This window comes from Sinocyclocheilus grahami, unplaced genomic scaffold (assembly GCF_001515645.1).
Source record: "Sinocyclocheilus grahami isolate Dianchi unplaced genomic scaffold, SAMN03320097.WGS_v1.1 scaffold1258.1, whole genome shotgun sequence".
Lineage (NCBI taxonomy): Eukaryota > Metazoa > Chordata > Actinopteri > Cypriniformes > Cyprinidae > Sinocyclocheilus > Sinocyclocheilus grahami.
Window position 1 is genome coordinate 263,584 of NW_015506437.1, and position 19,802 is coordinate 283,385.

A 19,802-nucleotide genomic window follows, 5' to 3' on the forward strand; every position below is an offset into this window, starting at 1 on the left:
ACACACACACACACACACACACACACACATACACACACACACACACACACACACACACATACACACACACACACACACACACACACACATTCTCTCTCTCTCTGTATTTGTGTCATTATTGGTCATCTGTTGTTGCTTCACCAGTTGTGCCTCAGCATCTAAAGCTGAGGCGTCTCAGACTGAACCATCTCTGCTGGTGTCCAGTCTTTGGCTCTGTATTAGTCTTTATATGAATCATGAAGGATTCATCCTAGTCTGCTTATACTGAGACGACTGGAGAAAGGGTTTCAAAACTCTCTCTCTCTCTCCCTGAACTCAAATGAGGCACAAACAAGCAGATCAGCTTTATGTTTTTTATGACCCTTTCACTTGGCACGACTGGCTGTTATGAAATTCAGAATAATGGCTTAATATTTTCCAAATGTGATGTAAAAAGTATAAGCTGGCCTGTGAAGATGTTTGATTTTCCTCCTCAGAGCATGGGAAAGTTTGGAGCGTTGAGTTTAAACACACAGATCTGCCCTCGCACACACACCGTCTGTCTGTCTGTGTGTTACACACGACTGAAAATACTGGTTATCCATTTAACTTTGACCTAGATGAGAGCGTCCAGTCTTTTTCTGGAGTCTCGCGGCCGCTCTTTCTAAATATACCGCTCAAGAGGACGAGTGGAGATGAGTGGCGGCGCGAGCTGCTGGCAGAGAACATCGTCAGCATCGCTTGCATTTAGGGACCGCTAATTGGCAGTTAATTAGCAGAATTGACTCAGTTGTTGGTTCCCAAGTGCCACCCTCACCCCCCGCTCCAGCTTCATTTGATCTGATATCTCTCGTAGCGCCAGAGCACCCATCCGCTTTTGGCACACTAGTCTGAATGTTGCACATTTAGGCCAAATCAGAAAGATCCTCGTCACAGGAACCCCGTTCAGCTGAGAGAGGAAAACTCCTGCAGAGACAGAGAACCAGAAAACACTGCGCTTAGAGCAAGAGAGACAGTCAAACAGCGCGACTGCAACAATGTTCTTCCTCACTATCTTTGTCTTGTTTTCCAGTACAAACATCTTAACATCCTTAAATCGAGAAACATTTACTTGAGAAGCAAAATGGCTTGAAAAAATGAACAAAAAAGGACCAAACATTAGTTAACATTAACTATGAGCAATGTGTTTTTTTACAGCATCTATCAACCTTTGTTAATGTTAGTTTCATGGCTGTAGCCAGGGTTTGAAAATTAGTGAGGTCTGGGGTGGGGTTAAGAATTGTGCTGTAATAACCCCTACAAATACAACTCCTTATCAGTGTTGAGGAAAGTTACTTTTAAAAGTAATGCATTACAATGTTGCGTTACTCCATAAAAAAGTAACTAATTACGTTACTTAGTCACTTTTTATGGAAAGTAATGCGGTACGTTACTTTTGCGTTACTTTTTAAATCTGGACAGGGCTTGCTTGTTTGTTTTTAAAATAAAAAAGTTATATTTTTGGCAAATATAAAAGCCTTTTCACACCAGAAGTGAAATGAATGCGCCTCAGGCTGAAGGGAAAGTACAGTAGAATACAGAAGAAGACATTTCAACACACTTCAGCAATAAACAAAGACACACAGATGTTCATCTAGAGGAATTAGTGCTTATTAGTACGCTTGAACTGCATCATCGAAGGACAGAAGCAAATAGAATGGGATTAAATACATAAAGCATATTTGTGTTGTTTAAGATTTAATTATTGCAGGTTTGCATCCTATTCTGAGTTGCATATACATATAGGAATACTGAATCTGTGCGGGTTTTTTTTGTGAGTGAGATGAATTAATGCATATTCATATTTATTTCAGAACTACAGTAACATCTTCTGATTTCTCTCAGCATGGCGACACCAGAGCTGTCAATCAATACATTGGAAAAAAAAAGTAACTTGCATTACTTATTTGAAAAGTAACTCATTATTATAAGATCATAAGATATTCTCTTGTAAATTAAAAAGTAAAGCGTTACTTTACTGGTTACTTGCTCATTATGTACACTAAACACTTTAGAGACAGACATGTAGATGTTTGTGAAAGATGTTTTATCTGTTTTGGAGGGTTGAACATTGTACCACAATTATACCATGTTTATTGCATCAAAATTTGTTTATACTTTACTATAGCTTAGAGGTGGATAATTTTATTAGTTGTTTATTATTCATGCAACAATACATATTAGTTATAGTTTTCATTAATAACCATTGCTATATAGATAATAACTTGCTCGTATGAATGTTTTTAGCATGACTTTGTGAAAATGTAACTACTATACTGAAAGAAATAGCATAGACTTCTTAATGGCTAGTGTTCTTAATGGTTAGTGCTTTTTCGATTACTGTCAGTTTAAGTGCCGGCGACCAGTGTTGCCAGATATTGCTATGAAAACAATTTTTTAAATATAATTGTTACTGTGTGTGTGTGTGCATTAATTATAGCTTTTTTTCAGAGACTGAACAGAACTGAATGTCTCAAGTCATTTTGGGGTGAAACGAGTGAAAGGCTTTCATGTTCTGGGGTGGCACGTTTTGTTTTGAGGGGGAAACAAATCGAGAAAGACTGAAGAAAGAGAAGCATCTGAGAGCAGAAGGTGAACAAGTGGGTTAATTTATAATATTTATTATTAATGTCATATAAGGTTGCAAGTTTGCAAAGCTGGGATTAATAGATATTTTCTTGAAATAAAAAACACACATTTTGAATTATTTAAAATTATATAAATATATAAGTATAGATAAAAAATAAGGGTGCTAATAATTAACAGTGTTGCAGTTTTCGTTATCTGTTGTAAACTTATTATTTCCCATAAGAAAATGTATTTATTATGTTATATAAGGTTGTGATTTTTTCAGCTGTGATTTTGTTATTTTCATGCATTTACATCTTTATTTTTTTTATAGTGCTTTATACAATACAGACTGTTTCAAAGCAGCTTCAAAACAAGTAAACAATAAATTAATTAAAATGTAATAAATAAAAAGTCAATAAGGGCACTAATGGGTAACAGAGTTGCAGATTTTGCAAAAATGAAGCTGTCACTGAATCTGGCACCAGCTTGTATTTGTGAAAAACATTACATTTCTTAATAAAACAAAAAAGAAGTTATATAAGGTTGCAATATTTGCAACCAAAATTTGGGGATTGTCTGAATACTTCTGAATACTTGTGTTTGGGTGTGTGTGTGATTTTGTTCACAGCCAATATGTCATTTTGTTATTTTAAGTATAAACAAATAACCAATTAATTTAATATTAAATAAATAAAGGCGCTGATGTATAACAGGGTTGCAGATTTAGCCTAAGTGAAGCTGAAAGTCAGTATGACACCAGCTTGTAGTTTTTGATAAACATATTTCCTAAAAGGAAAATGTAGGTTTAATTTTTTTCTATAGTAACATTGGAAACCCTTGAACTTTGAACTTTAACAAAAATAATGAGGCATCAACCAGTGCTTTTGGGTGTGAGACTCCAAACCTGATCACGTCTCTCTTATTCACTCTTCCAGTCTCAAACACAAGCCTCTAATGCCGTCCTCTTATCCAAGATCAGTTTTCCTAAAAATCAATTTATGGCCCGTGCCGTGAGCTCCACGGCAGCAGCGCTATCATAAATGAATGCTTCAGGTTTGTTTACTGAAGCGTGTCGTGCCAGCGAGCCGAGATGTTCTGGATGAAGCAGCAGCAGAAATGATGCCAGAACACGACACACAAACACTGGACTTGCTCCAAACCGTCTTCACACACACCGACTCGAGAAAAATATATAAAAGCAGGCCGTTTAAATGTCTCTGTGACTATCTCTCAGTGGACACTCCAGTGAGCTCTTGTCTCTCGTTATCAGCTTCCACACGGCGAGAGACGGGTCTCTGGAGCAGAGAGACAGACAGACAGAGCGGGCCCCTACAGCGTCTGAGAGAGCGGGCTGATTCTGAGACTGAATGGGGTGACGGGGTGTGGAGGGTAATGACAGAGTCCTCGCAGGCGGCCGTAAGTGAAAGGAGGTTAATTGAGAGGTTTCACTGATGACGGGCAGATCTCGGGCGCAGGTGCCCTGCAGCGTAACTTACACTCCACATTAACCAGCGTTACCCTCGTGTGAGAGGGGGGAAAAAGTCATTTTTACGTCATCACTGTTACATTTAAACAATTATTTGAAAACAAAAATAATTTATGCTTCTTTTGAGAAAATGCAGACTATGTGAAGACTGAAAAACAATTAGTGTAGGATTTACTTCGAAACCATTTTCACTCTGAAACTGCTAGTAAATTACACAAATAATTACTGAGAAGTAACACAGTTAATAAAAAAACATCTGAACATCTGAAATAGTATCATACTCCAATAATCTATATTTACAGCTTTGAAAATTGTTTTTTTTTTACAGTGCAGATTTTGCATTTATATATTCCAAATGATGATCCAAATCACTGTGACAATAATTTATGTTTAATTCAGTTTCTAATTACACTTGGTTTAGGGGTAGTAATGATAAATAACTATTGTACTGTGCAATGCTGTAGGCTCATATTTATGAATATGCGTAATAATTTCAATACAGGCTTTCCTGACGCTCAAACAGTAAAGAATGGGCTAGTAACGTGACGGTCACAGGTTCGATTCCCAGGGAAAGCAAGATCAAATGTAAATGTATACATTAAATGCAATGTAAATTGCTTTGGATAAAAGTGTCTGCCAAAGGCATAAATGACACATATATATATATACTCTACATATTAGATGGGACACCATTATAGATGTCTCCAGTGTCCATAGTAGTTACAGCACTTTGGATTTGAGGTAGGACAGTCTGATTTCTTCCAGCATTCCTGTAGCTCAAACAGTAGATCATGCTTGTGGCTTTGCATGAACTGATCAAATTTATACCCTGAATGCAATACGAGTTGCATTGGGTAAAAGTGTCTGCCAAATGCATAAATGTAAATGATTTCTTGAAATTCTGCAGTAACTACTCAAACAAAACTGATCAAATAAATAAAAACAGAGACAGCACCTTTTCCTGAGACCCTGAAACAAAGTGCCAGCATCTCCCCGGAGAGAGAACGCCTCGTGTCGGGTCAGAACGGTGGCGAGCGTCTGTGATAATCAAAAACAACTTTAAAACAGTGCAGAGCAAAGGTGCCTGAGCTGAGGAGGGAGAGAGAGAGAGAGGGGCTCCTCACACAGGTGTGTTGATGCCCGGGGCGTCTTTGGCTCTGACGATCATGTCTTTAAGGACGCAGCGTCAGATGTCTGTGAGCTTTACTGGGGCCAAGACAAACCTGCCGCAGTTGTCAGAGCGTGCTGATGCAGCCAGTGAAAGCGGAGGTGTTTCTCGTGTGGTAGATTGGCTGCTGTTGTGCCGCAGGACAGAGACACAGCAGAACTGCCAGAACAAAGTCTCGCTGTACAAACCAGCAGCTGCTGCTCGCCGGATCAAAGGAGCAACAAGCGGCTCTTCCTTGCCCAGGTGTTTGATGGACAGCTGACAGCTGGGGTCGACTCGGACCCTCCGGACTCCCTCCGCCGTCTCCGAGCACTGCTTTCATATGAGTGCATGTAGAGCCTGCCACCGTACAGCCAATCAGCGGTGCGTTTCCTAAAAGCTACTATGGTTGCACATTCTGTCGTTACCAACATAGTTCAGCAGTTTGGTGTTTCCTGAATCCAGAGTTACAACAAACATTCACAAACAGCATCACAGACAGTAGTTGTGTGACCTGTGGTACGAAGCAGAGTTTCTTATTAGAATGACATGTGGAATTAAATAGATCATGCACTTAAGCAAAATAAGCAGGTTAATGTAGTGCATTGCATATACAAGTTTCATATGAGTGAAGGGAAGGGAGTGCGTATGTGCTCTAGTACCACAAAATAACAGAGAACAAAAATAGCAGTCCTCGATTGCATTATGTACAGCAATAATCTGACATTAATTTAATCTCGAGCTGATTACTTAGTGGAAGTTGCCTGTTTGACGTCATTAATGACAGATCACGGTGGGTCGAATGACGGAGGATTGGCGAAGTTCCTACGTTTTCAGGAAACAGTCATGACTCGCTAGTTACTTTCTCCAACAATGCATCATACTATGGTTGTTAAGCAGCGAGTTACGTTGTTGTCGGGAATTGCGTCCTGGGACATCTTCTTGCATTCGTAGACCAATCGAAGTGAATTAGAGAAAACCTACGATTTCTATGAACAAAATTGGTGCGTTGATGCTGCTCAGGATGCTTGTGATCCCCACCTGTCGTGTCCGTACGGGACGTGATCGGGAACACGCTGAAGTCCATCCGAGGAAAACTATCCAGAGAGAGCAACAGCGAGGACGAGTCGGTGCCGCAGTGCTATTGATTTATTTTAATTAGCAGCTCGTTAAATCGTGCCAGTTTGCAAAACAAACATATAAGTCTGAGTCTGGTTTTCCACCAGGGTTTTAATGAGTTCTGCACCCCAGAACCCAGAGCACAGAGACAGACAGAAACCTCCTCGAGAGCTGCACCGAAGACAGCAGAGAGTGAGACAGCTGGAGAACACAGACAGAAGACAGACAGACGGGGAGAAACAATCTACCTCTCCCGCCGCAGAAAACTATGTAAACACACAGACACACACTCACACTCACACACACACTCACACACACTCACACAGACACACACACACTCACACACTCACACACACACACACACACACACACACACACACACACACACACACACACACACACACTCACACCACTCTTGCACTCGTAGTAAATCAAACGGCGGGTGAGGTAATGCTCGTCTCACCACTCCTGTTTTAACTTAAAGAAGAGAGTGAGAGAGAGAGACAGTCTGTCTCTCTGTGATAAATGGACAGACAGCTCTGGTGTGTGTTTGGCCTGTGGACACATGTTTGACCCTGTTAGTGGGTGTAAATTGAGGAATTGTTTGCTTTGATTAAACCTGTGCCGCCCGGCGTTAATCTGCGCACACTTCCTAGGTCAAAGTTGACGGCGGTGCTGTCCGCTTCCTCCCTCGAGCCCTCGCTGTTTTCTCTGTTTATTTCATTATCTATTTATTTGATTTTGAGCCTCATTAAAGAGTAACTTCATTAGTTTTGGTTGGTTGGGTCTGTTTTTCTGGCAGGATGGGATGTTTTTACTGACGAGCAGATGCGGGGTGAGGCGGGTGCGCTGGGTTTGAATTCTCGCAGCTTCAGAGGCTCGTGAATGTCCCGTCAAACCAGTGACCCTGTTTCCGATTGGCCGGGCTCTCGTCTCACCCTCCTGGCGTGATTGGCCGGGGCCGGGCAAGCGCGGTTTGGTTTGGGGTTTTCAGGAAAGGAATGCTGACGACAGGGCCGTTACCATGTGTGGCAGCAGGGCTGCGCGGCACGGCTCACACACACACACACACACTCACTCTCTCTCACACACACACACACACACACACTGATCACGTGACTCCTGCTCTTTGTCAGGAATTCCACGATCGGCCGGTGAGACTCGTGGTCTGTCGGTCGCTCCTCTCACGAGAGTTTGGCTGCTGAACGTGTGTTTGTAGTGAGGTCTGTGGATGTTGATGCAGCTCCACGCTCGAGCGAGGTCAAGTGGCCTCCTGCAGTTCTGAGTCCATGTGTGTTTGCACTGTCTGATTACACATGTGCTTTATAAAACCAGGAGACAAGAAAACTTGCACCAACAGAGTACAAAAAAAGAATTTGAGCTAAGTACAGTTATACAACACACACACATATATATATATAAATAATTTAAAAAATATTCAATTGTAATAAAAATAATAAGTAAAAGGGTCACAAGGAACAGGGTTGAATATGTAGCCTAAATAGAGCTGTTATTCAGTATGTAGTAAAAAAAATATTTTTGTATGTATTTTTATTTCTCACAGATTGAAAAAAAAAAAAAAAAAAAAAAATATATATATATATACATGTATTTTTTTTGTTTGTTTGTTTTTTAGTGAATGTAATAAAGGAGTTGTTGAACGAAGTCAACAAAAAACAAATACGATTATTTAATTAATATAAGGTTTTTTGTGCAAATATTATAAATTATTGCAAATATATATATATATAAAATGTATTTAATTTTAAATTATGTTTTGGGTAATTAAAATGAGTTAATAAGTAAACAGTTTCTACAGTGAATTTCATATATCAATTCAACAGCTTATGTTATGATGAGACTGTTGTTTGTTTTCACTGAAGGTTGAGACCGCTGAAAAGAAACAGACAAAAATCATTATTTTAGAGAGACATTACAGATATTCAATTTGTTTTAATCTACCTTGTTATTGCATGCTAATGACTAGTTTATCTTAGATTAATAGTTCTTCAAAAGAACATGATGTTTGACTTATTATTTTAAAAGGTAATGGGACCCTATTAGTGGAAAGTGGCACAATGTAAAACTGTTTTCTCATGCTCTTGCAGACAGAGTGTCAGAGGGACTTCAGAGCATTGAATATTCTGTGCTGCGTCTCATGGAGTGTTTGTCTTTGTAGTGAGCGGCAGTAAAGGACACATTCTGTGGCATATCCAGAGAAATGACCCTGCCGCGACCCTTAACCTCTCCTTTAATTATTTGTTTGAAGACAGCATGGGGTTCCCATGCGGAGCGCAGCGGCAGGCGGGGGAGTGTGTGTGTGTGTGTGTGTGTGTGTGAGAGTGTGTCTGTGTCTGAGTGTGTGTTTCTGAGGGTTCAGTTCCTCTGCTGTAGCTTATGCAGCTTCAGTAAGGAGTCTAACAGATAGATGTACTGAATCATCACAATGCCTATTAGTTCAATATTTATGTAAACTATGTTTTACCATTTTTGTGGCATATCTTTAGTATTTGGTACATTTGTTTTGTTTGTAAATTTTAGGTGTGTTTATATTTGATTTATGTCTCTATAACTAATTCATTATTTTAAGTATGCATTAAATGTATGTTTAATTTCATATGTGTTGTGAAAAATATAAATCAAAATTTGTAGACAGAAATAAAGGCCTGGGTTTGTGGTGTCGTGTGGTCAGAATGCAGTGTGTGTGTGTGTGTGTGTGTGTGCTGGCGGGTGTTGTTGTAAGCACACCCCATTAGCAGCTCATGGGAGGAGGTGAAGCTGTTATCAGAGGCAGGTCTGATAATCTCAATTGGCTTTACTCACACTGATAAAATGCTCTCTGGGGCCGTAGCACTGCTGGGCTGCTCCTGCAGGGTTACTGTGGCAACAGTTTGGAGAGGCAAAACAGACACTGTGAGTGTATGTGTGTGTGTGTGCGTGTGTGTGTGTGTGCGTGCGTGCGTGTATAGAATAGAAACTGTATGAATAGAAAGTTCAAAAGAAAAGCATTTATTTGAAATATAAATATTTTGTTACATTATAAATGTATTTTAATGCATCCTTGCTGAATAAAAGTATTACTTTATCTTTCTCTTAAAAAAAAAAATGGAAGTTTACTGTCATTATACACAAATATTTGACCACAGGGTAACATGACGGACACATGGATCACAATAGTAAATTACTGCTGTTTATTTAATAAATGTGTGAGTGTGTGATGAATGGTACAGGTGTGTGTTTGTGTGACAGATGATCTCGATACCCACACACCATGTATTTAAACTTCTGTCACTCATTTATATCTGCTATCTGAGTGCCGGTTGCTCGGTGCTAGTGCTCCTTTAGCAGCTGTCCTGTCTTTCAGACAAAGAAAGCAAACTTATTCCTCTTTTCCCAGCTGTGCGTGCAGTGAACTTCAGCATGTCATTGTGAAAGCACAGATTGCGGGCATTTAAGTTAATGGAAGGTAAGAGCATGTACGGCGGCTTCAGGAGAGATTAGAGCTCAAATTGATTCCAGTCCTGCTTGTATCTAATGACCGGTCCCTTAGAGTCGCCCTGTGTGCGCTCGGCCGCTTCTTTCATGCGGGATAGCCCCAGCATGATCCGAACCCTCGCTGTAATATCAAACACATGTGGGCACCTTTAACGCTCGCTCCTTTAGCACGGGTCTCTCCCGGCGCGGAGCAACCGTTTGCCTTTGACACGGCCCATTCCGCATTAAAACGGTTCCCTGGGCTGGCACTGACCTCCCGATGACCCCAGCGGCCCGGCGCTCAAAAGCTGCAGGAGAGGTTTTGTGGAGCTGCACTTATTTGCCGTCGTGCTGGTGATAAAACTTCAGACAGGCTAATTGATGGCCTTGCTGTCATAACAATAGCTGCTGAAAGCCTGGAGCTCATTTACAGACAGCTGGAGAGGAGAGAGACCCCTGCCACGGGCCCTTACCAGGGGGCAGGGGACCCACTCAAAGGGCCGTTTGTATCGCGAACTTCGGACTCCTTCTGAACACCTTGTGAGCGCTAACACATGAAGAATAATGTTTGTGCAAGCATGCGTGCCTCGCGGGTCCTCAGTCTCAGTTGCTTGTTTGATGAAGTTTCTCTAGAAGAGTATAGAGCTTTAAAATGAACCTGGAGAACAGCTCAGATCATTTGAAGAGAAATGGTTGTGATCTCGCTTGGCAGATCTGAGCGTGTTGTTGAGATCTCATGTGAGATTATGTTTTGAGAAGCAGGAGACTTCTCCACTTATCTGATTGTTGTCTTTGAGAAACCATTCCAGATCTCATTTGTGTTTTGTCTTTTTACAGGCAGAGTTTTTTGATAAACTACTCAGACACTTTCATTTATTAAAGTCAGAGAATCAGATTCTCAAATTCATCAAATACGAACCTTCCTGAACTCCTGAGTTTGAGCGTGTATGTTGTTTTCTGGTTTATCTGGACTGGCAGTACTCGAGTAGACGAGACGAGTCCATCTCAAGTCCAAGACCATATATTTTATGATTGGCCGAGACCAGCTCATTCGAATCCAACTCCAGGCCGAGTCTAAATGCTCCAGAATTGATCTTCAAGTAGTACAGTACTGCTAACTGCTAATGCTACTAATACTAAGTGTTTAATATCAGCCACATGTTGAGTTTGTGATGGCAGGTGATGTAATGGGTCTTGTGTTTCTTCTGTTTGCAGGTTCATTAATGCCAGAAGAAGAATAGTGCAGCCCATGATTGACCAGTCAAATCGAGCAGGTAAATCTGAGCCATCTGATCTTCTCTGATGTTCTCAACACTGTTTGTGTCTCACTTGAGAGTCCTTGAGCACGTCTCTCCCGTGTCTACGCTCCAATGAGAGCAGATTGAATCTAATTGGTTGTTTCTCCATCTCGCTGGTTAGAGGGACATTAGTGCATCTCAGTGCTAATTGGCCACAGGAGAACTTTACAGTAATTCGGGAGCGTTTCACCGTTTCCCTTTGTGTTATGGTACATTAGAAAGCGATTTGCAATAAGCATTCAGGAGTTCACATAAGGGAAATTCTGTAGTTTTTGAGTTATTGATGGCTTTCTGAAGTTGTGATGATTTGAGTAAGAGATTGCACAAATGAATTTATTAGGATTTCCGCAGTGAGGATAAACAGTAAGCATCTGAATGAAATGTACAGGTCATATAGCAGTGGTGTTTTTACTGATGAATGTAGATGCAGATCTTCATGCACAGTTCCATCGACAGCTTTAGTACCAGTGTGTGGTTTCTAGATCTCTGACACGCTATGATCTCCTGAACCCAAGACCAGTGAAGCAAGTCAAGAGATAGACATCATTCAGTGCTGCTGGACAGTTATGTTGACGTAACCTTCTCTTGTCCTGTTGATGCATACGTTGGAGAATGGCGTGTGTGTGTGTGGCTGATTGTGTTTGGGCTGCTGCTGGGATAATCGCTGATTGTCTGGTGTGTCTTCTCTCTTCTTCCCCTGGTGTCCACGTTTGACTTCACTCAGGTTTTCTTCTTGATCCTTCAGTGAGCCAGGGAGCGGCGTACAGTCCGGAGGGGCAGCCCATGGGCAGCTTTGTGCTGGACGGACAGCAACACATGGGCATCCGGCCGGCAGGTGAGATGCAGTCACCTCTGAGATCTCTTCAACATCTTCTCTGGTTCTTTTAGACCAGGGGTGTCCAATTCTGCTCCGGAAAGGCCAATGTCACAACCTGTCCTGCCTGGAGGTTTCTAGTAATCCTGATGACCTTGACTAGCTGGTTAAGGTGTGTTTGATCAGAGTTGGAGCTGAACTCTGCAGGACAGTTGACCTCCAGGAGCAGGATTGGACACTCTTAGTAAATTGGGGCCTCCTGGTTCTTAAATGTTTCTCTTCCAGTAATCTCAGGTGTCTCGCATAGAGTGAGATTCAGGAGAAAAAATATCTCAGACTGCTCAGAAGATTGCACTCAAAAGACTCCTCTCTCTTCAGATGATCATCTTGGCTGCTATCCATATCAATTTTAACTAAAGTTTAGGAAGACAAAATCATAAACTCCTTACCTGAGCAATCTCTGAGCAGGACCTTGTTGTCATTTTGCTCTTCTCGTGTGTGTTTGGGACGTTGGGCTCTGCTGGGCACTGATTGTCTGTGCTGTTTGTCTCTGCAGGTCCTATGAGTGGCATGGGCATGAATATGGGCATGGATGGCCAGTGGCACTACATGTAACAGCTGTACAGTAAAGAAAAGGGGGAAGTAAGTACACTGGGACTCTTTTCTTCCCTTGCCTTTCTTTCAAGAGCTTTCCTGTCCGTTTCCTGTCAGAATTCCCCTGAAAGCCCAAAATAACACCATAGACGCTCCTCTTTACGGCCGGCCTGTGATTGCTAAATATCAGGGCAGCAGAAAGAGTCAGGTGAGACGCGGGTCGTGCGATGTTTCCTGGACGGCCTAGAAAAAAAACAAGGCAGAAAAGCACTAAAGTGGAATTTATTTATCGCTGCAGCGGTGCCGCGCTCCACGTCTCATGCGGCCAATGCAAATGTTGGACATTTGGGGGAAAAAAATAACATCTCCTGGGGTAGAATATGACGGGGTGAAATTAAGCGGGCTCCAGTGAAGCGATAAAAAAGGAGAAGTGAAACTGTCCTCAGAGTGACATAAATCCGTCAGGGGAAGGATTGATGCCCAAATTATCTTATATGCAAAGACGGGAGCAGTGCAGTACATTACGCTCCCGGAGAGAGATATAGAGATGGCGGGTGACACAGCCATCCTTCACCGGGGGAAGCCGCGTGTCTTTTCTTTTTTACTGGGAACGGAGGGAATGGGAATATCTGCAGAAGGGAGCGCGTGGGCTATGGGAGGATGGCATTAAAGACGCACGACCGCATGTAAACGCAGAGATCTCCTCGTCTGATTAAGACGCCCATTACGCTGCCCGCCGGCGCCGCGCCACTGACATTTGAGAAATCAAGACGTACGGCGTCCCAAAGGTGGCAGGGCAGAGAAGATTTTATTTAACACCTCTACTTCCTGCTCAATGAGCCTCAATGTAATAACACTTTGCTTGATTAAAAGAACCCTTTATATGTAAATAGACGGCAGTTTCCTGTAGGTCACCATAGCGATGCTGTGACGAAGCCCCCACCTCGTTAATAGGCTCTGAAACGTGGCGAGCGTGTTCCCTAAAACAGCCGCAGAGATAACATTTGCTCGGCTTGGGTAATTTTTAATGCGGCGCGGGATAATTTTGAGACTGTTTAATTACATAACATATTTTATGCATCATGAGCAATTAGATTAATAGCTTAATACAGAGGAATATTAGCCATCTCTGATTCGATTACGCACACACACAATATGCCGTATTTGCTGTTTAATTATGATTGGCGATGGAGCACGCTTAGAGAGGTGTGCTGTTACTAAAAGATGCAGATGACGACGGTTTACAGCGTCACACACGTCTGCTGCAAATTTAAAGGGAAGAGCTGCAGGTTATGTATTTAACGGATCGCTTTGCATGTCTGATGAGTGTGTGGAGAATGTGTGCAGTTTCTTCTCAAATACTTGGCCTGCGCTGTTCTTTAATTGCGACATACGGTGTTATAGGAATGGGCAGTGAGTGCCTGATGACCTTGGAGTGACCCCGTCCCCCTCCTTTAAATTACTGTTTTTAATGCCCCTGGGGTCACGTTACAAAGCACTGGTGTCCTGCATGTCAATTGCACTTCTGTGAACTGTTCGGCTTCAGCAGCTCAGTGCTACAAATGCATTTCACCAGCACTGATTCTACACACGCATCTGTCCTCGCCGTTTTCTTTATGGTCTACGGCTCAATGTAAGATCTTGTCCTGTATTATAAGCAGATATTGCACTGTTCCCTGAGCGGTGTGTTGTTAGCCAGCCCCTAAATAATTGAGCAAGTTGGTAAAGGAACTTAAATCAAATCTGTACGCAGCGGCGCAGCTCGTTCTGTCACTCAATTTTGTCTGGGATTCGATCACTCTGAACGCTGATAATTTTAATATTATGAGGTTTCCACAAGATCCATATCACTTCTCTGCATTGCGCCCACAATGCCAAGGTCATGGGTTCGATTCCCAGAGAAGGTAAAATGCATGCATTGTTCTGCTACGTGATTGAAGATGGATAAGTGAAATGAATGCTACATCTAGGTGTCTTCTAACACGCGTGCACAAGTCGATGCACCGAGCAGAGATGCAGGCCATTATTAAACGTCTCTGCTCAAGTGTGCTCTTTGTTTGAAATATCTTTAGCCGCACTGGCTGCAGACGCGTGGCCTGAATCTAGATCAGGGAGCTGCGATCGCATTCGTCTTGCACCGCTGACTGTGTGTTTCTCTGAATCTCAGGTCTGCGAGGCGTGCCGGGGGAGTTCGTACCTCAGCGTGGTCCTGTGGGCATGAGCATGGCATCACCAACCCACCCCCCCTCCACCGAAAGCCCCTCGTTTCTTGTGTTTGTCACACCGAGCTCCTCGTCACCCTCCGACCCGTGCGGCCATGCTAATGCACGGAGACCCCCCTCGAGCAGAAATGACCACGACTCCTCTGACCCCCTGACCACAGCGCTGCTGGACCGGCGTGGGCGTCCACAGCCAATGACCGAAGGGAACCAACCAATACCACCACGGATGAACTGGACAATAACCCCACGAAAGGTTTTTGAAGGAAAAGAGAATGTGGTGAAGTATCCGAAGCTTCACGTGGAATTCCAGACGAGCTGTGATCGTTTTTTATCTTGTGAATTTTGTTACTTTTGTTGCTGGAGGACCAAGAGCTGACAGAAACACTTTGTAAAGTCTTGGGTGTCTGTTCAAATCAACAGAGGATCTTTCAACTTATTAAAAATACACACACACACACACACATCATAAAGAAAAAAAAAAGACAAAAGAGACTCCAAGAGTTCAAACTACTGTAGTATAAAAGCATAGAAACTAAATTAAATCTTGTAAATTTTTATCATCACTCACTTTATGTTTCATGAGCTAGTCCTAGAGTAAATCGTTGGCCTGTTTTTCACACTGTGTGTGCGGATCCCCGAATCTAGATCAGGGAGCTGCGATCGCATTCGTCTTGCACCGCTGACTGTGTGTTTCTCTGAATCTCAGGTCTGCGAGGCGTGCCGGGGGAGTTCGTACCTCAGCGTGGTCCTGTGGGCATGAGCATGGCATCACCAACCCACCCCCCCTCCACCGAAAGCCCCTCGTTTCTTGTGTTTGTCACACCGAGCTCCTCGTCACCCTCCGACCCGTGCGGCCATGCTAATGCACGGAGACCCCCCTCGAGCAGAAATGACCACGACTCCTCTGACCCCCTGACCACAGCGCTGCTGGACCGGCGTGGGCGTCCACAGCCAAATGACCGAAGGGAACCAACCAATACCACCACGGATGAACTGGACAATAACCCCACGAAAGGTTTTTGAAGGAATGTGGTGAAGTATCCGAAGCTTCACGTGGAATTCCAGACGAGCTGTGATCGTTTTTTATCTTGTGAATTTTGTTACTTTTGTTGCTGGAGGACCAAGAGCTGACAGAAACACTTTGTAAAGTCTTGGGTGTCTGTTCAAATCAACAGAGGATCTTTCAACTTATTAAAAATACACACACACACACACACATCATAAAGAAAAAAAAAAGACAAAAGAGACTCCAAGAGTTCAAACTACTGTAGTATAAAAGCATAGAAACTAAATTAAATCTTGTAAATTTTTATCATCACTCACTTTATGTTTCATGAGCTAGTCCTAGAGTAAATCGTTGGCCTGTTTTTCACACTGTGTGTGCGGATCCCCGAAGCAGAGGAGCTGGATCGCGGCAGTAACGGGAGGCCGGTGAATCCGCCCCGTCACGGACCACAGCACCGACTGAAGCCCGCTCTCTTCACGAGACCCCTCCTCTTTTTCCGTCATGCATTTTCTCTTTTTGGTCCATGAATGAATGTTGCCCTGTAGGTGAAGTTCTTTGTTTGAATTGCCCAAGCACTGGATTGTGTTGCTTTTATACGTTTTTATTATTATTATTATTATTATTATTAATTTTGTATCTCGGACTCTCAGAGTAAGAGCCTTATGAAGGACGTGTATCCATCCTGCAGCAGTTGAACGTCTGGGGATCGATATATCTGCCGATACCGACACGTGATCCTGTGGCACACACAACAGAGACGCGGTGAACAACTTTAAAAGGATGAAAAAAAAACTTAAATTATGAACTCAAAGCTCGGTGAGAAGCTGAGACAACATTGTAAGAAACTTCGTACAGAGTTCAGTCTATGAATTGTTTCATGTTAGATATTCTATGTGTTTACCTCAACTGAAGACGAATGTTTTTGCTAGTTTGAGATCTGCTGTGGCATTGATATTGTTCTGTCCTTCCTTTCTCAGCACGTGCTCCACTAGAAGATGAAATACTCTCCCTCGAGCTTTGTCAGAAATACATTCAATACTTGTATGAGGACTGTGGCGTGATGTGTCGAAGGTGTTCAGTCACAAATGCTGTAATAAATATTTCATTTTTGATTTTGGTATTCTTGTGTGCTGTACAGTGTGTTGCACATGGAAATGACATCAAATCTGTAATACATAATAGCTCATATTTAATGCATTATTCTTGTTTAATAAGCTTAGAAAGAATTCGGACAGTTTTTCAGCAGCCTATTGTTGTCGTGTAAAGGATCGTGGCGTGTTAATGTTCTCTAAATCCGATCCTGCACTGAAGATGTTGGGGCAGATTGGGGTTTAAGGGGGCACATGTGCAGGGTGCGTCCCACAGACTGAGTGAGACTGACGGGGTTCGAGTCTCCGCGGCGCCTCCTGCTGGCGCCTCGTTCACACTACACGCGCTGCGCCACGGCACAGCATCACTATTATTATCATTATTGTTACAAACAGCATTTATACACACTAGTAAAATGATGAATGGCGATTACAGTAACGAGGACGCTCACGTGCGCAATAAAAGCAACGAATAAAACGCGCTAAACATTAAAACTCTTTTCCAGGAAAATGTGAATGTAATGCAAACGTTTCAAGAGCTTGATGTGAAAGTTAGTCTTTCTTCAATACTTGCATGTGTAATATGTTTTTCTGAATATGTCCTGAAGGCTTCGTTTGAGCGCTCGATGCGTGAAAGAGAGCAGACGTCTTTATTTCCCCAAAGCAGCAGGCTCTTCATTAGCTGTAAAAAAGCCGAATTACAGCAGGTTATTAATCATTTAAAATCATACCAGCGGTAATTATTAATTTACTAAATAATAGCATTCGAAAATATATCACTGCAAGTAAATATCCAGCAGTCTGCAGTCGCGTGAGAGATTTCATCGCCACATTAAACATCTCCTGCAGATCTATATGAATAAAAAAAATAAAGAGCTGCGTTTTGCGCTGTTTTCATTAGCGCTGCGCAATTTAATTCTATACATTTATTGTATGTATTTAAGTGTAGGCTATTTATTCACCAAGAATCACAAACGAACAAATATCATTTTAATGCCTGTTCATTCGAGAAAACGGACGTGCAAATAATTCTTTTTGAAATTCTAAAAGATATGCTGAAAGAACAAGACAGGAGGAGAAGTGAAAGGAAGGGCGGCATCATTGTGAGCTGATCTGAATATTAATAAGGGACAGGAGGTGGATTGAACTGCGCCTGTGACAGGAATGATGGATGATCCGGCCTTCATCATCACCATCATCATCATCATCATGTCAGAGTCACGGGATTGAATGCAAGAACACAGAAGCAGAAGAACTGTTCGCAGTAAACAGCAGAAAACGAGCAGGTGAAGTCTGCAGCAGTGATCGGATCGTTTCTCACACACCGCCGAGGAACCCGACTCTTGATTAGATCACATATAAAGCAGAGCCCGTGTTCCAGCTGAAGCGGCATCTGCTGCGTGTGTGTGTGTGTGTGTGTGTGTGTGTGTGTGTGTGTGTGTGTGTGTGTGTGTGTGTGACTGTGGGCCCCGGGGGTCACGCGCAGAGGCCCCTGATCATTAATCACTGTCAGCATCACAGTGATTCTCTATTGATGAGGATAATGACATTAGCTCACAGTCACTGATCAATAAAGCACATGCAGGGGAATAATAGCTCTCCCTCTCACTCTTTCTCTTCCTTCTGTTCTTCATTTAGAAACAGTGAGCAGAGTACACAAAGCCTGCATCAGTGGATCTGCATATCTTCAGCTCAAAGCACAGCAAACACAGATTCTCATACCTCACGCTCATCTGACAGAAGCCTCACTGATAATTCATAACTGAAGATTTAATGTCGTCAGCACGTCAAAAAAAAGGATATTTGTATTTTTTTCGTATTTAGTTTCACACCGATGACAAAGACGATTTTAAAACAATAAATACAGCAAAAATACATAAAGCACGTGATGAGCGGGTTCAACATTACGCGCACATAATTTATGGCAGCTACTGTCAGATAAACATACATTCTGCAAATAATACTAGCTATTATTAATGTGAGTATTATTATATAGTTATAATTATTTTTTTGTTTAGGCTTATTTCCTATTATTATTTTACCTTTCATTACTATTATTATTATATTTCTTGACAGAAAATGCTTTATTTTATATAGGTTAATTTACTGGACATAATTAATGTTGATCACTGATGAAGATCTGACGTCACACAAACAGCATTTATCATTGAACTCAGGGTATTTCTATTGTTCTTGCATATGGCAATAATAATAATAACAATAATAATAATAATAAATAACAGAAGTACAAAAAGGCCGTATACATTTCTGCGGGATTTTCATCAGTGTTTGATCGAATTAAAGGTTTTTAAATTAAATAATGAGTCATTAGAGACGGAGGAGCAAAAATATTAATCTCTGAAATGCACTTTTTTTTCAGGGACTACGGAACAAAAAATATATAAGCTATTTTACTGAAAAACAGGCGAAATAAATAATAACTAAATAAAGCGGTGTGCTTGTCAAAAGTCAGACAGAAAGGCTGTATATGTGTGTGTGTGTGTGTGTGTGTGTGAGAGAGAGAGAGAGAGTGTGTGTGAGTGTGTGTGAGTGTGAGAGAGAGAGAGAGAGTGTGTGTGAGTGTGTGTGAGTGTGAGAGAGAGAGAGAGAGTGTGTGTGAGTGTGTGTGAGTGTGAGAGAGAGAGAGAGAGTGTGTGTGAGTGTGTGTGAGTGTGAGAGAGAGAGAGAGAGTGTGTGTGAGTGTGTGTGAGTGTGAGAGAGAGAGAGAGAGTGTGTGTGAGTGTGTGTGTGTGTGAGAGAGAGAGAGTGTGTGTGTGTGTGTGTGTGAGAGTGAGAGTGTGTGTGTGTGTGAGAGAGTGTGTGAATGTGTGTCTGTGTGTGTGTGAGTGTGTGTGTGTCTGTGTGTGTGTGAGAGTGAGAGTGTGTGAGTGTGTGTGAGAGAGAGTGTGTGAGTGTGTGTGTGTGAGTGTGTGTGAGAGTGAGAGTGTGTGAGTGTGTGTGTGTG

At 42.2% G+C, this 19,802-nt stretch overlaps 1 protein-coding gene across 3 annotated transcripts in view; it reads left to right on the forward strand.

Annotated features, from left to right (window-relative positions):
* Positions 1-15,231, forward strand: part of LOC107568574 (homeobox protein Meis2-like) — a 63,086-nt gene extending 47,855 nt beyond the window's left edge. For 2 of the 3 annotated variants that reach the window (XM_016254539.1, XM_016254538.1), the window contains exons 10-13: positions 11,031-11,089; positions 11,838-11,948; positions 12,484-12,569; positions 14,689-15,231. In XM_016254539.1, the coding sequence (XP_016110025.1) occupies positions 11,031-11,089; positions 11,838-11,948; positions 12,484-12,542 (229 nt within the window). In that variant the 3' untranslated portion in view covers positions 12,543-12,569; positions 14,689-15,231. The remainder of the gene's footprint in view (positions 1-11,030; positions 11,090-11,837; positions 11,949-12,483; positions 12,570-14,688) is intronic. The other variant, XM_016254540.1, reaches the window with a different exon arrangement.
* The last annotated feature ends 4,571 nt before the right edge of the window (positions 15,232-19,802 follow it).